The sequence below is a fragment of the Garra rufa genome, chromosome 1, assembly GCF_049309525.1.
Source record: "Garra rufa chromosome 1, GarRuf1.0, whole genome shotgun sequence".
In the NCBI taxonomy this organism is placed as follows: domain Eukaryota; kingdom Metazoa; phylum Chordata; class Actinopteri; order Cypriniformes; family Cyprinidae; genus Garra; species Garra rufa.
The window spans coordinates 5,850,081-5,864,734 of NC_133361.1; the positions used below are offsets into that span (position 1 = coordinate 5,850,081).

A 14,654-nucleotide genomic window follows, 5' to 3' on the forward strand; every position below is an offset into this window, starting at 1 on the left:
CTGACATGACCCCTTCTCCAGATGGTCCACACCCACCTCCAGTGTTGACTATGCCACCTAAAGCTCACATTCCTACTGATCCTAATATGTACTCGTCTCAATATTTCCCTGCCGCAACTACTGTTTCACCCCAAGCTTACTTGACTCAGGCCCCTCCATCTTTCCGCTATGGTGTGCCGAATACCATATACTCAACACCTCCTGACTCATTTCTGCCCCCAGCACCTCCAGTCTTGTCTGGAACCAGTTTTTCTCATAAAACAGACCCCGTGCAAATGCACCAAGCCAATGACCAACAGCACACCTTACATTCAAACAGTGCCGTTCCACCAACTTCCTCGACTCCTGTCTATGCCCCTATGACAGTACCAGTGTATCACAGTTCACATATGTATGTGCAACGACCCATTCCCTTTCAACAACCTCAGATTCAACATCCACGTATGGTTTATCAGCAAGACGGAAGCAACCATGCCCCTGCAATGTCCATGCCACAGCCAAGTTTTACGCAGACACACCAAGTACGAAATGTGCAAATATTCAGCGGTGGTCCTGATGGCAGGATACTTATTGAAGACTGGATACGGGATATGCAGTATCTCCTTGACGCCGGGGGCATGCCTGCAAATCTGGGCTTTGCTACAGTAGTGCGACATTTGAGTGGTGAAGCCAGGAGGCTAGTTTTGAATCTCCCGCCTAATGAGCAGACTACTGGCAGAGCTTTTGAAGAACTACGAGCTGAGTACAGTGATATGCAGACATCTCTGGACCCATTAGCAGATTTTTATGAGAGATTCCAGCGCCCTGGCGAATCAGCATGTTCATACGCCATTGCTCTAGAGGCCACTTTACGCTCAGTGGAAGAGGCACAGTATGAAGGCCAGCCCTTTATAGACCGAGATGGCAAACTGACTCGTCAGTTCATGAGAGGATTGAGTGATGAGGAGATTTATCACAGGCTGGCGCCAATGAAGCCTAGGCTTCTAAGTTTTCGTGAACTTCAAGCAGAACTTCGTAACCTTGCTCGGGAGTCAAAGAAGTTTCAGACACAGCCAAAGGCTAAAAAGACGTATGCCCAGGCTCAGTTTACGACTGGCAGTGGTAACCAGAGTGGAGAAAACCCGAGAACAGAGAAAGCGAACAGACAGAACTCAGAACTGACTGAACTCACAGCCCTGGTAAAAAAACTGGTGAGCAGCCAAGAGGATCAGATTAATAGGTTAACACAGTTGGAAGCTAGAGTTGGAGCACCACCACAGACAGGGCTTCCTCGGGCTCAGAGATCTCAAGTGAGTGGTGACACGGGAGTAAGGGGCATAGTGTGCTATCGTTGTGGAAATCCAGGACACATTGCACGTTTGTGTCGGACAGTGATGACTGATGAGGTGGCTCCAGCTGAAAATGGAGCAGAGACCAGGCAGGATTTAAATGTGTAGGGCCTGTGGTTACCGGGGCAACCACAGGCATGCAACAGAGTCCCCAGCAACACGAGACTGGCAAGTCTAAACCAACTGATACCCCGCTGGTAGGTCCCTGTAATGAGGGGGTGGTAGAAGTGGATGGTGAGATGTGTAAAGCTCTTATTGACTCTGGCTCTCAAGTAACCACAATTACTGATGAGTTTTGGCGCAGACATCCTGTTCTTTGTACTCAGGAATTGCAGCCGTCAGATATCCCCATTGAAGGTGCCGCTGGCCAATCTGTGTCTTATGTTGGTGTTCTTTGTATCAACCTCACGTTTTTGGGAAGGGTCTACACAAATGTTCCTGCTTTCGTTGTCCCTGTAACAGAGTACAGGTCCTGTGTTCCATTGCTCATTGGAACTAATGTAATACGGGTTTCCAGAAAGGATCTCCAAGCATCATATGGCAGGAAATATCTGGCCAAAGTGAAATTGACTAATCCTGAGTGGCACTCCGCACTTGTGGCTCTGAGTAGATGTGAACCTGGTGGAGCTGAAGGTAAAGTGGGTCAAATACAGTATGCTGGCCACAGAATAAGAATACCAGCGGGTACAGAGCAGGATGTTATTGGAAGAGTTATGGGAGGACCGAAAAGAACACAGTACACAGTTCTGGTGGAAAACGATTCTTCCAAAAGGCTACCAGAAGGTCTTTTGGTTGCCAGGCTGCTGGCTAATGTGGAAAAAGGTTGTGTTCCTGTCCGTCTTTTGAATTTGTCTGAGAGGGATGTAGTTGTCAATCCAAAGACACTGCTTGCAGACGCTTTCCTGATCCAGAATGTTGTTAAGGAAGGAGAAAAGTGCCAAATGCCATGCCAGAACAAGTTAATGTGTCAAAGTCATTGCGAGAACTCAGTGACGACATCTTGTCAAAGTCACCAACAGACTACCAGTGTTGAGTCCAATGATGGTATGACATGTGGGGTTGATCTTAGTGCTGCAGCTGTGGAAGGTGAGGAGCAGTTGACATTGCTCCGGGATCTGTTGAGAAGAAATGCTGACGTCTTCTCCAAACACTCAATGGACTATGGCCATACCACCACTGTGCAACATGAGATACCACTGGTAGACTCCAAACCATTCCGCCTCCCGTATCGGAAAATTCCCCCGTCTCAGTACCAGGAGGTACGTAAGGCCATATCACAGATGGAAGAAGCTGGAGTCATTCGTCCAAGTAAAAGCCCATATGCATCCCCTATTGTTGTGGTATCAAAAAAAGATGGCACTCTGAGGATCTGCGTGGACTACAGGAAATTGAATTCCTGCAGCAACAGAGATGCTTTTCCTCTGCCACGAATTGAGGATGCATTGGAGGCATTGGGAATGGCACGGTTCTTCTCGACTCTGGATCTAACATCTGGTTACTGGCAAGTTGAGGTGGCTGAACATGACAAACACAAAACTGCTTTCAGCACCCCCATGGGGTTATTTGAGGCCAATAGGATGCCATTTGGCCTGCAGAATGCCCCATCAACTTTCCAAAGATTGATGACCTGCTGCTTTGGTGACTTGAATTTTGAGAGCCTCCTGATCTACCTTGATGACATAATTATCTTCTCTAGAACCTTTGAAGAGCACCTTGAGCGTTTAGATGTAGTATTCAGCCGGCTCCGCAAACATGGTTTGAAACTGAAGCCGCAAAAGTGCAGTTTGCTAAGGGAAGAGGTTCAATACCTAGGCCACGTGGTTTCCGCAAAGGGTATTCATACAGATCCTGAGAAGATAAGCCGAGTCAGAGACTGGAAGCGGCCGTCAAATGTGAAGGAGGTGCTGGAGTTTGTTGGTTTCGCGGGGTACTACAGACGGTTCATTAAGGGATATGCAACACTAGTGGCACCCCTGTATAGACTTACCTATGGTGACCCAAAGAAAAAGAAAAGAGGTGTGAAAGGAACTTCTGGACCTGCAAAGCCGTTTGAATGGTCAGATGAATGTGAGAAAGCGTTTGAAGCATTGAAGGACAGATTAACTACAACACCAGTGCTGGGCTACCCCAATTACAGCTTACCATTTGTGCTGCAAACAGATGCTTCCGGTGAGGGCCTTGGGGCGGTCCTTGCTCAAGTTCAAGATGGTGTGGAAAAAGTGATTGCTTATGCGAGCAGAGGCTTGAGACCACCTGAAACCCGCTATCCGGCACACAAATTAGAGTTTTTAGCTCTAAAGTGGGAAGTTACAGAAAAGTTCTATGACCACCTCTATGGGCACAAGTTTTCTGTGCTGACTGATAACAACCCTCTTAAATATGTGATGAGCACCGTTGGATGCCACAGGTCACCGCTGGACATCACAACTTGCCATGTTTGATTTTGACATTGAGTATAGGCAGGGGAAGTCTAACTCTAATGCCGATGCTCTCTCAAGGATGTCAAGACAAGAGGTCACAGAAGCTCTTCAGTCATGCCCACAGAGGATTCCCTCTACTCAGCTAGTCCAGTCCTGCGAAGATGTTTCAGGGGGGCAGAAAGATGATGTTAGTAAGCAAGTGGAGAGAACTGTTGTATGCAAAGAGGGAGAATTTCTGGACAGTGTTGACAAGCCAGCTGACCCATTTGATGGAGCGGGAACTGATGCACTGCCTGCAATGACGAAATTGGAGATCAGAGGATGTCAAAAGGAGGACACTGTCATTGGGCCTGTCCTGTACTACAAGACACTTAACAGAAAGCCAAGACGTGGAGAAAGGTTGGAGAAAGGGAAAGATACTGTGCTTCTCTTAAAAGAATGGAATTCTTTATAGGCACGTTAAAGATGTCCAGGGACGGTCTATTGCCCAGCTGGTCTTACCAGAGAAAATGAGACTTCTGGTTAAAACAAGTCTTCATGATGATTCTGGCCACTTAGGATTTGAGCGTACCTTGCATCTCTTCCGGGAACGGTTCTTTTGGCCAAAAATGCATCATGAAATAAAATCCTGGTGTGAGCAGTGTGAAAGATGTTGTCTGCGAAAGACTCCCACAGCTGGAAATAAGGCACCGCTGGTGAGCATTCACACTAATGCCCCTATGGAACTCATCTGCATGGATTTCCTTGTCCTGGAAAAGTCTAAGGGAGGAATAGAGAATGTCCTGGTGGTAACTGATCATTTTTCGAGATTCGCCCAGGCTTATCCCACAAAAGACCAGAAGGCTGTCACTGTAGCAAAGGTGCTGTGGAAGAATTTCTTTTGTCGATTTGGATTTCCAGCAAGACTTCATGCAGATCAGGGCAGAAATTTTGAGAGTACAGTGGTCAAGGAGTTGTGCAAGTTGACTGGAATTGCAAGGACTCATACCAGTCCCTACCACCCACAGGGAAATGGGCTCACGGAGAGGTTCAACAGAACTCTAATGAATATGTTGGGCACACTTGATCCTGATCAGAAACCCAGGTGGCATGAATATGTTGATGCACTGACACATGCCTACAATTGCACTCAGCATGATTCGACTGGTTTCTCCCCATATTTTTTGATGTATGGCAGGCATCCTCGACTGCCTGTTGATCTCCTTTTTGGCCTATCAACTGCAAATGAGCCATGTGAGTACAGTGAATATGTTCAAACCCTGCGTGAGTGCATGACCTATGCTTATGGTGAGGCAGACCGAATGTCGAGACATGCTAAGGATCTTCAGAAGAAGCACTATGATAAGAAAGTCAAGAGTAAGGTGTTTAAACCTGGTGACAGAGTGATGGTGAAAATATGTCATGTTGAGGGGAAACAGAAGCTATCAGACAGGTGGGAACCGTGTCCATATGTTGTGGTGAAGAAACAGCCAGGAACCCCAGTGTACGTTGTTCGTATGGAAGCTGGAGATAAGGAAAGAGTTATTCACCGCAATCTTCTGGCCCAGTGTATGTTTTTTCCAGTTGAAAAGTCCCACCCAACTGAGGAAGAGTCAGACACTGAGGAAATGTGTGAACTAGAGTCAAGAGCTTCTGATGCAGAAGAGGTGGATTTGGAGACAATGGAGGAGGGAGCAAGTGGTGCTGTTACACAGTATACATGCATGGATTCTTCAGGTGCAGTGGAGAAAGAAAGTGAAGAGGATGTAAGCAAGTTGCAGGGGACGGTGAATAAAGAGGAAAGACACAAGGAGCAGACACTGCTGAAAGACTCCGAACCTAAAAAACCAAAACGGAGGTATCCTGAGCGGAAAAGACGCCCACCAAATAGACTCTCCTTGGAGATGCATGGCCTCCAAAGTGAAAGTGACAAAGAGAAGATCGAGAGAGGAAGGAAAGTTTGGGAAAAGGCTAAAGTGAAGAAGAAGCTCTGCCTTAACCCCACTACATATACAAATGCACACTCCACACCCACACTTCAAAGAAAGTCTTAAGGGTTTTAGCTGACTTTATATTGGTCATGCGGGTATGTTTTATATTAAGTGATGACTGAGACGCCATCAGTTAAAGTGGTGGTGGATGTAGGGAAGGTGTAGTGTGCTCTCCCAGCCTTAGGAGGGAGCTGTAATTCATTGTTGTGTGAGCCTCCATTACAGGGGTGGAGCTGTTGTTAGCCACAGCTCTGTTTTCTTATGAGAAGGTAGGAAGGGTTGTCCTGTTCTCTTTAAAATCTGCTTTATTTATTTAGTTATATTAGCCATCCATCCCAGTTTAAGAAATATATTGTTGTTAAAGTACTCACTAACACATATGTGTGTTTATTTTTGGTGGATGGTTTATTATTTGTGTTTTATCAATTCCATGTGGGCAGTTGTATTGTGTTGAGCTTTATCTGAGTATTTTTGGAGTTTTATTCTTTATAATCTGTATGCTGCTAACATTTATCTTTATTTGTAATATGTTGAAGTTTTGAAGTTTTTTATGTGTTTGAGTAAGTTTGTAACAGTGTGAAAAGTGTCTATTTAAGTGCAGCCACCACTATATAATTTCCTTTTAATAATTGGATGTATATTGGAACTATTTTGATGCTGTTTGTTAACTGACACAGCTCTGTTTTCTTATGAGAAGAATGTTGCAGTTCTGTGGTGGATGTGAAGGAAAATGCTGTTTGCTGCATAGTGACTGATGTGGAGAAAGAGCCCAATAAAAGAAAGCTACTCCGCTTTGATTCAACGACAATCTTGGTGTCCTCCTCATTCACTCCTTACATTAACACAACGCAGAGCCATTTGGGGGAGCACACCGACGAAAAGGGTTACATTATTATAAGTATGATTTGTTTCCACGAAAAAAAAAATCGTTCGGATAGATTTTTTTTATGGGGCAACTGGCTCATGTTGTCCACAATTTTGAGTGCTGCAAGACAGAATAGATCAGGGATCCTCAAATCTTACCCTGGAGGTCCAATGCGCTGCAGAGTTTAGCTCTAACCCTAATCAAACACACCTGAGAATGCTAATCAAGGTCTTCAGGATAATTAGAGAATCACAGGTAGGTGAGTTTGATTAGGGTTGGAGCTAAACTCTGCAGTGCATTGGACCTCCAGGGTAAGATTTGAGGAATCCTGGAATAGATCATGACATGATCGAGGGTCTTGATATTATTTACATCTTAAATAAATGATGATTTTAACCGTTCTATCAGCAAATGAAAGAAAACGCAGAGAGTGCATCTGATTGACAGCTAAGCCATGAGCTCTTATATCAGTGTTGTTGTAAAGTTCAGTTTATTTTGTTTCAGTGTACAGTTGGCTAATTTTGTCATTTTAGACATGTCACGTCTTGTTTTATTCATGCAATAAATGCATGTCCACTGCTGAGCTGTGAGTTATGACTAATTTCATGGCAATGCAGACAAAATTACAATTTAAAATCAGAGCTACAAAAAAAAAATCTTTATTTATTTATTTTTTTTGAAGCTTAATATTGTGAGAAGGCAACTTTCTACGACCTTTACATCCTGAATTCATTGCAAAATTAGCTTTCTCCGATCTTAAAAACAAGAATCAAAAAAGAATCGGAAACAACAGTGAGGAATCACTGAGAACCAGGAATCGGAATCGGAATCGATTCCAAAAATTTCAGAATCGAACAGCCCTAGCCCTTACACAATCACACCAAGCCGATGGCGCCTAGCCATCATGTATGCCTCATAGGGGTGTGCTTGCAACATCCGACCTCAGACTTACTACTCATGTCTTGGTTACGTATGTAACCTTGGTTCCCTGAATAAGGAACACAACGTTGCATTGTTGGCCATTCTTCTACTTTCGACAGTGCTTTCTTTTGTAATGGAAAAACAATGGCTAATGAGGCGTTCATGACACATTTCTGTTTGATTACACCATTACTGATTTTAATATTTATACCATATGTACATCGACTTGACACACAGTAGTCACCACTAGTAAGCTATGAAATATATTGTAGTAGCCTACATTTCTGTACAGCTGCTTTGCAACGACTGTATCGTGAAAAGCGCTATACAAATAAACTTGAATTGAAACATGTAATTCATTTCTCAGAGGCATGACATATTCCTGTTGTGATGCAGCATCTCATTTCCTATTCAGAGAACCGAGGTGCATACACTGACCAAAATTATAAATGCAAACTTTGGTTTTGCCCCCATTTTTATGAGTTGAACTTCAAGATCTAAGACTTTTTTATATACACAAAAAGCCTATTTCTGTCAAATATTGTTCACAAATCTGTATAAATCTGTGTTAGTGAGCACTTCTCCTTTGCTGAGACAATCCATCTACCTCACAGGTGTGGCATATTAGGAAGCTGATTAGACAGCATGATTATTACACAGGTGTGCCTTAGGCTGGCCACAATGCAGTTCATGAAAATATTCGTTCTAAAAAGGTTTGGTTTTAGACTGTTCTTGACTTTAGATATTGGTTTTGTCATGAAAATGTGCCAATTAAGACATAATGTTGATATGATGCATATTTTTTGTGTCCAAATCTATTGAATTATTCAAAAGTAAGGGTTAGTAACGAAATGAGACTAACTTTTAGACACATTTATATGAATAAATAAATAAAATAGAGGTTAATAAATTCTGAATTTATATTTGTTTGCATGGTAATTCTCAAAGAAACATGTTGAAGCATGATGTAGGTGGAGAAGATCACCGTTTTTAATGTTACATTTTAAGCATTAAGTACAGTATATGGAGAACATATCCTTGAAAGCTGCATGAAAATATTCATAATATCATTTACATAAAGATAAATTATTGCTGTAGTCTAGTCCTGTTATTTATAGAGTATTTTATCATGATATTGTATTCATATTTCCTCTTGGTGCTGCAAGGTTTTCCTCCCTGCAAAATAATTCAACACAAAAGCATTTACTGAGCTTTTTTGATTGCAGATTGTCACAGATCAATGTGAATCATCTCAAAAACTCACCAGCTCTTCTTGCACAGACGATCTGAAGAAGAATCACAGTAGGAGCAGTAAACGCTGCAAACTCAACGATAATCATAATCACTGCAGGAAAGATGATAAACAAAATCAAGAGAAAAACAAAACACTCTCCATCTGTGAAGCTGTGAATGAAATCAAAGGTATATAACAATAAACAATGCAAAGACGTGGCGTACCTCTCAATAACCATCCAGCAGTCCTGACTTCAGTTTCTCCCAGATCTGTGATCATGTCTGTTAGTTCAGTTCAAACATAATAAACATATAAATAAAACGTCTTAATACTTCAGCTTCACATAAATGATAAATATGTACTGGACCTCTGTGAGTCAATATGAGTCTTTGTGTAGTTGCTCTTACAATACTGAGATGGTTGATAGCTATTCTACACTTTCATAAGTAAAATTTTCAGAGCTGTGATCTCACTGTTGAAGTCTGGAAACATATTACTCAGAACCCAGCAAGTTTGACCACAGTAGAGCAGAAATCCTCTCTGAACCCAGTTCCTCTTTTTTTTTTTTCTGCTGCACGCTACTTTTTTCCAGTTAAATACAGGAGCAATCATGTTCAGGCTCAGTTCGAAGCAACCGTGCCCAGTGTGTACACCCTCTCCCTTTAATACCAACTGCACTGATCCAATATACGCCCAGTTGTTTATGTTTAACACATAACTGACTGCGTTTACATGACTGCTCCACACAAACATGGGCGTTTTGACATAATTTGTTCTTTCAAGAGCAATGAAACATAAAGCAACCGAATGCTGTCTGAGCAGTAGGTTAAGGTCTTTTTCACTGCTTATTGAGCTTAACTTTATTAAACTGTGTGTTTCAAAGCACTTCAGTGGACCTTTAAACAGTAAACACACTCAGAGAAGAAAACAGTATCTGAGAGCCACTGCGACACACTTAGGTGAGAAAGACAGTGATGATGTACCTTTAGTCACATGTGTGTTTGGAGTTGAGGGATCCTGAGAGTTTGTGGTGCAGACTGGAATCACTGCTGCCGTTGTTTTATCTTGAGCTGTAAAGATGACATCTGTTAGTTCAGATTAATCATACTGTGAAATGTGACAATCATATTTTATTTAGTTAACACACAGAACAACTCTATATTAGCTCATCTAAAAAGACTCTTCAGTAACTGATTAATGAGATTGTTTTCTCACCTGAACTCTTGATTGTGGGACTATATTTGGTTGAGCTCTTGAGTTGATCTCTGTGAGTAACATTGCATCTCCACTCTCTGTTGTCATCTTCATTCAGGAGTGTTGTAGTCAGAGTGATGATACAGCGTCCTGGAGCTAATATCTGATATCTGGAGACTGATATCATCAGTTTAACACCAGCCTGATTCACCCAGAACAGCTCAATTCTCTGAGAACGGATCCAATCATCACAAGAGACTCCAGCATATGAATACAACTGACAGGAGAGAGTCACAGAGCTGCCTGGACTGATCTCAGTCTGTGAGGATGATGGAGAGACTGAAACACAAAATAACGCACATATCACACACTTTTCAATCATCATGTAAGTTTAAATAAAGAATCTGTCCTTTTAAATTGACCACATAATCATAAAATTACAGTGAAGAACATGAAGATAAACACGTGCATCATCTCCTTGTTGTTTGTCGTTCACATATTGTTGGCAGTTGTATAATCCATAATCTTCTTTGGTGACGTTCTTGATGTTCAGAGAGCAGTCAGACCCCAGACTCAGTCTCTCATGACTCTCTGTGTCTTTCTTCGTTATCCCTAAATGAATCAGTTCAACTGCTGCTGAATTTCTGAATCTGTTATAGATCCATGTAGTTGATTTGCAGTCATGAGGATCATTATTACAGGGCAGATGGACATTTTCACCAGAACTGATGAACACATGAGACTCATCCACTCCACTGGTACCTGAAACACAAGGACTTTAAATTATATATTATTGAATGAAACTTCATTGTATGCAGATATAAACTGAACTCTTTCAAAGGAGTTTAAAGAGCATGTATAAATGTGTTTACCTGTGAGAAGTGAAGAGAGAAAGATCAGTCCCAGCAGACACAGATGACACTTATCAGACATTTTCTCTTTCTGCCAGTCTCCTCTTCATTATATGCTCACAACTCTGTCTTTAAATACTATCAGCTCTTCCTGTGTTTGTACACTTCCTCTGATCTGATCTAAGTTTTTAAATTCTGCTAGTGTTGCTATTGTGACACTGTACCAGTCATGATGGAGTGTTGCTTCATATTTCTTGTAAATACCCAGCTGGCATTTTAACGTGGAGTCAGTGTTGAATCAACATCACTACGTCAGGTGTCAGTGTTGGATAACCGTTGGATTTTGTTTAGATTTTGCAAATCTAAACAACAGTTAATTGATCAGCATTGTTTGAATGTTGGAACAATTTTATTTTTCTACTGATGTATTTCAACAAAATGTTAAAAGTCATGGTTGTAAAAATAATGTTGATTTGACGTACAACTCAAATTTTATTTATATTTCTTTGTTGAATCCATAGTTAGTTAACAACACCATTTCAACCATTTGGTATTCAACGTTGTTTTGACGTTGAATGAATGTTTTTTCATAAACTGACATTATTTCAACCACATTTAAACGTTTAAGGTCGGTCGAATGCCAGCTGGGTATCCTCTCAAATTCAAGTAGATTTTATTACTGTAATATGTGAGAAAATATACAGTGAATATTAAATCAGTGAGTACCGGTTTGTTACATAATAGTGCAGATCAAAGCAACTCAGATAATTCTTGAAGAACAGCAGATACAAATCTAACTGACACTGTGTCTCCACATCTGTTTTTTTTTCTTCTAATTGTTTAGGTTCATTGTAGAAACAAGCAACTGTGTTCATGTGAATACTCTGCAAGATTGGTATTTTTACATATTTGTGTGAATTTGTTGGCTATTCTTTTAAAATTAGAACGTATGAAGATGAGAGATAATATTTAACAGTTTTAAGTTTTAGTTTGTTCTGTGAAAACTATCTTTTTAGCACTGAATCGTGGGAATCATCATTGTGTCATCACTCTTTCGGCTTGCTCTCTTTAACAGCCGTCGCCACAGCGGAGTGATCCGCCCAAGATACTAATAATTACGGTGCCCGCCAGGGGACACCTTCGGTTCACTTATGTTTGTCGTGGCCACGAGATAATAGGCTCGTTTGAGATGCGCCTAGCCTCGCCTGAAATTTAGGCGAGAGTAGGCGGCTGCAGTGAGGGGAGGAGTGAAATAAGCTCAGTCAAGACGGACAGTTCTGAGCTCTGGAAGCGGAACAGATACCTACGAGATCAAAGGCGGATATCGCGTTATTCACACTCACCTGCTGTGTTGCTGATAAACATGATATAATTTAAGTTCTATTGCTTTTATATGAAAATAAATACGATGAACAAAACACTCAAAGTGCCTGCTTTTTAATTCCATACGAAAGGCGTATTTATCATCCATTTTTACTTTAGTACAAACGTGTATTTTATATTTTTATAGTAATATGACAACAATCACAAATCACACACAGAGATCACACTGTCATAGTGTTTGGGAATATTCATGCAGAATTTAAACACATAACCAAATGATATTAGATTAAAAAATACATTTTTTTTAGAAAAGAACGCAACATCACAGTTGTTTGAACCAATGAGCATTAAGATGTGTCGTCAGCCAGTCGTTTCCCATCATGCTTTTGGTCAGCGCAGTCGGTGAAAAGCTACTGCGCCCGACTGCTCAATCCGACACAGCCGCCTCGTCATCGCGAGAGTTTTTTGGCACACGTCAGCACGATGTCAGAGCAAGGCGGACGTAACTCGGACACTTTTCTAACCGGCATGCATCTTGCGTTGATCACCGGTGATCGATTCTGCGCAGATTTTGCTCATCTCAAACTAGCCTATTAATTCGTGGGAACGTCATATCAACTCGTGGGAACGTCATATTATGTCGTGGCCACGAGATCGTTTTGTCGAGGTAAGGACATCCTTATGTCATGGCCACAAGATGCGATGATGAGGGAACGAGATCCATTTCTCGTGGCCACGACTTCTTATGTTGAGGAAACAACATGCATTTCTCGAGGCCACGACTTCTTATGTTGAGGAAACAACATGCATTTCTCGAGGCCACGAGTTTAATACATAAACAAACCTGCGTGACCATAGTAACCCAGGATTAGCCTATCAGAGATAGGTTTATTAATATTTTATTTTTAATTAAGAAATTATTATATTAATTGTTACAGAAATTGTTACAATATTAAATTATTATATTAACAATGGGCGAAGCTGTATATGCGAATGATGCTGTCTGTGCGCGATGTAGACATTTTATGCATCCCAGTCTTATCCATTGTCTCCTCTTTCCATAATATTTGTAGGCTATAATTAGTTTAGATTCGTTATTTTCCCCTTCATTTCGATCTCTTCACTTAACGTTCTGAATGTAGGTTCTATACCTGGGATTTTTTACTGGAATGCAGTTCAAAGGCTGAATTGAACATATATTGTATTTTATTTAGTCTAATTAATAGACACATATAGGGTTTCACTGAAGAGTGAATTATTCACGTAGTTTCATTTGGAAATCATTTATCGTCACACCGTAAAATAGGCCTACATGACATTCCTTCTATTAACTGATCGTCTTTTTTCCGTATTTGTATTATTATTATCGTCATCATTATTATAATTATTATTATTATTATTATTATTGTATATATTTTTATTTTCATTTATATTCGTTTCACTACGTGAATGATTCATTCGTCAGTGAACAGTATTATATAGTCTAGTCTATTAGATGAAACAAAATAAAAATATGTTCAATCCAACCTTTAAACTACATTCCAGTCAAAATCAGTCATAGCATGTCAAGCATTTACAGTATCATTTCCATATACGTTAAGTAAAGAGATGAAAATGAAGGGGGAAAACGAATATAAACGTAAATAAAAAATATATAGGCCTACAATAATAGGCTAATTATAATAATTAATAATAATTATAATAATGATGACGATAATAATAATACAAATACGGAAAAAAGACGATCAGTTAATAGAAATGTCATGTAGGCCTATTTTATGGTGTGACGATAAATGATTTCTAAATGAAACAACGTGAATAATTCACTCTTCACTGAAACATTATTTGTCTATTAATTAAACTAAATAAAATACAATATATGTTCAATTCAGCCTTTGAACTGTAAAAATCACAGTCATAGAACCTACATTCAGAACGTTAATGAGATCGAAATGAAGGGGGAAATAATGAATATAAACGAATAATAAAAATATTACGGAAAGAGGAGGATAAAATGTTTCCTGTAGGACTTTATGTACTTTATGTAGGCTAATATTTATTCATGATAAACTTTTTAATATACTGTCTACATCGCACACAGACAGCACTGGCATATACAGCTTCGCCCATTGTTAATATAATAATTTAATATTGTATTAATTTCTGTAACAATTAATATAATAATTTCTTAATTAAAAATAAAATATGAATAAACCTATTTCTGATAATCCTGGGTTACTATGGTCACGCAGGTTTGTTTATGTATTAAACTCGTGGCCACGAGAAATGGATCTGGTTCCCTCATCATCGCATCTTGTGGCCACGACATAATATTACGTTCCCACGAATTAATATCTCGTGGCCACGACAAACATAAGTGAACCGAAGGTGTCCCCTGGCGGGCACCGTAAATAATAACTAGGGAAAAAAATAAAATAATAGAAAACGCGCCAAGTGTCCGGCATGAGGCGCCAAATCTCCATTCAAACTCTCACTGATTGATTTTTTTCCCTATAGATTTATACTACAACTGTAGTATGTTGTAGCT

At 40.4% G+C, this 14,654-nt stretch overlaps 1 protein-coding gene across 1 annotated transcript; it reads right to left on the reverse strand.

Annotated features, from left to right (window-relative positions):
• Positions 1-8,645: 8,645 nt before the first annotated feature.
• Positions 8,646-10,865, reverse strand: LOC141335146 (uncharacterized). The gene is made up of 6 exons (XM_073840549.1): positions 10,805-10,865; positions 10,374-10,694; positions 9,954-10,271; positions 9,722-9,808; positions 8,769-8,849; positions 8,646-8,680 (listed from the first exon to the last, which is right to left on the reverse strand). Exons 1-6 carry the CDS (start codon positions 10,863-10,865, stop codon positions 8,646-8,648), a joined length of 903 nt encoding a protein of 300 aa, XP_073696650.1.
• Between the last annotated feature and the right edge of the window lie 3,789 nt (positions 10,866-14,654).

What these genes read in the sequence shown, in the direction of transcription:
- LOC141335146 (XM_073840549.1), bottom strand. Translation starts at nt 10,865, where the DNA reads ATGTCTGATAAGTGTCATCTGTGTCTGCTGGGACTGATCTTTCTCTCT. An exon ending in TCTCTCTTCACTTCTCACAG is followed by an intron (nt 10,695 to 10,804) that starts GTAAACACATTT and finishes CTTGTGTTTCAG; the next exon opens with GTACCAGTGGAGTGGATGAG. An exon ending in TCCCACAATCAAGAGTTCAG is followed by an intron (nt 9,809 to 9,953) that starts GTGAGAAAACAA and finishes TCATCTTTACAG; the next exon opens with CTCAAGATAAAACAACGGCA.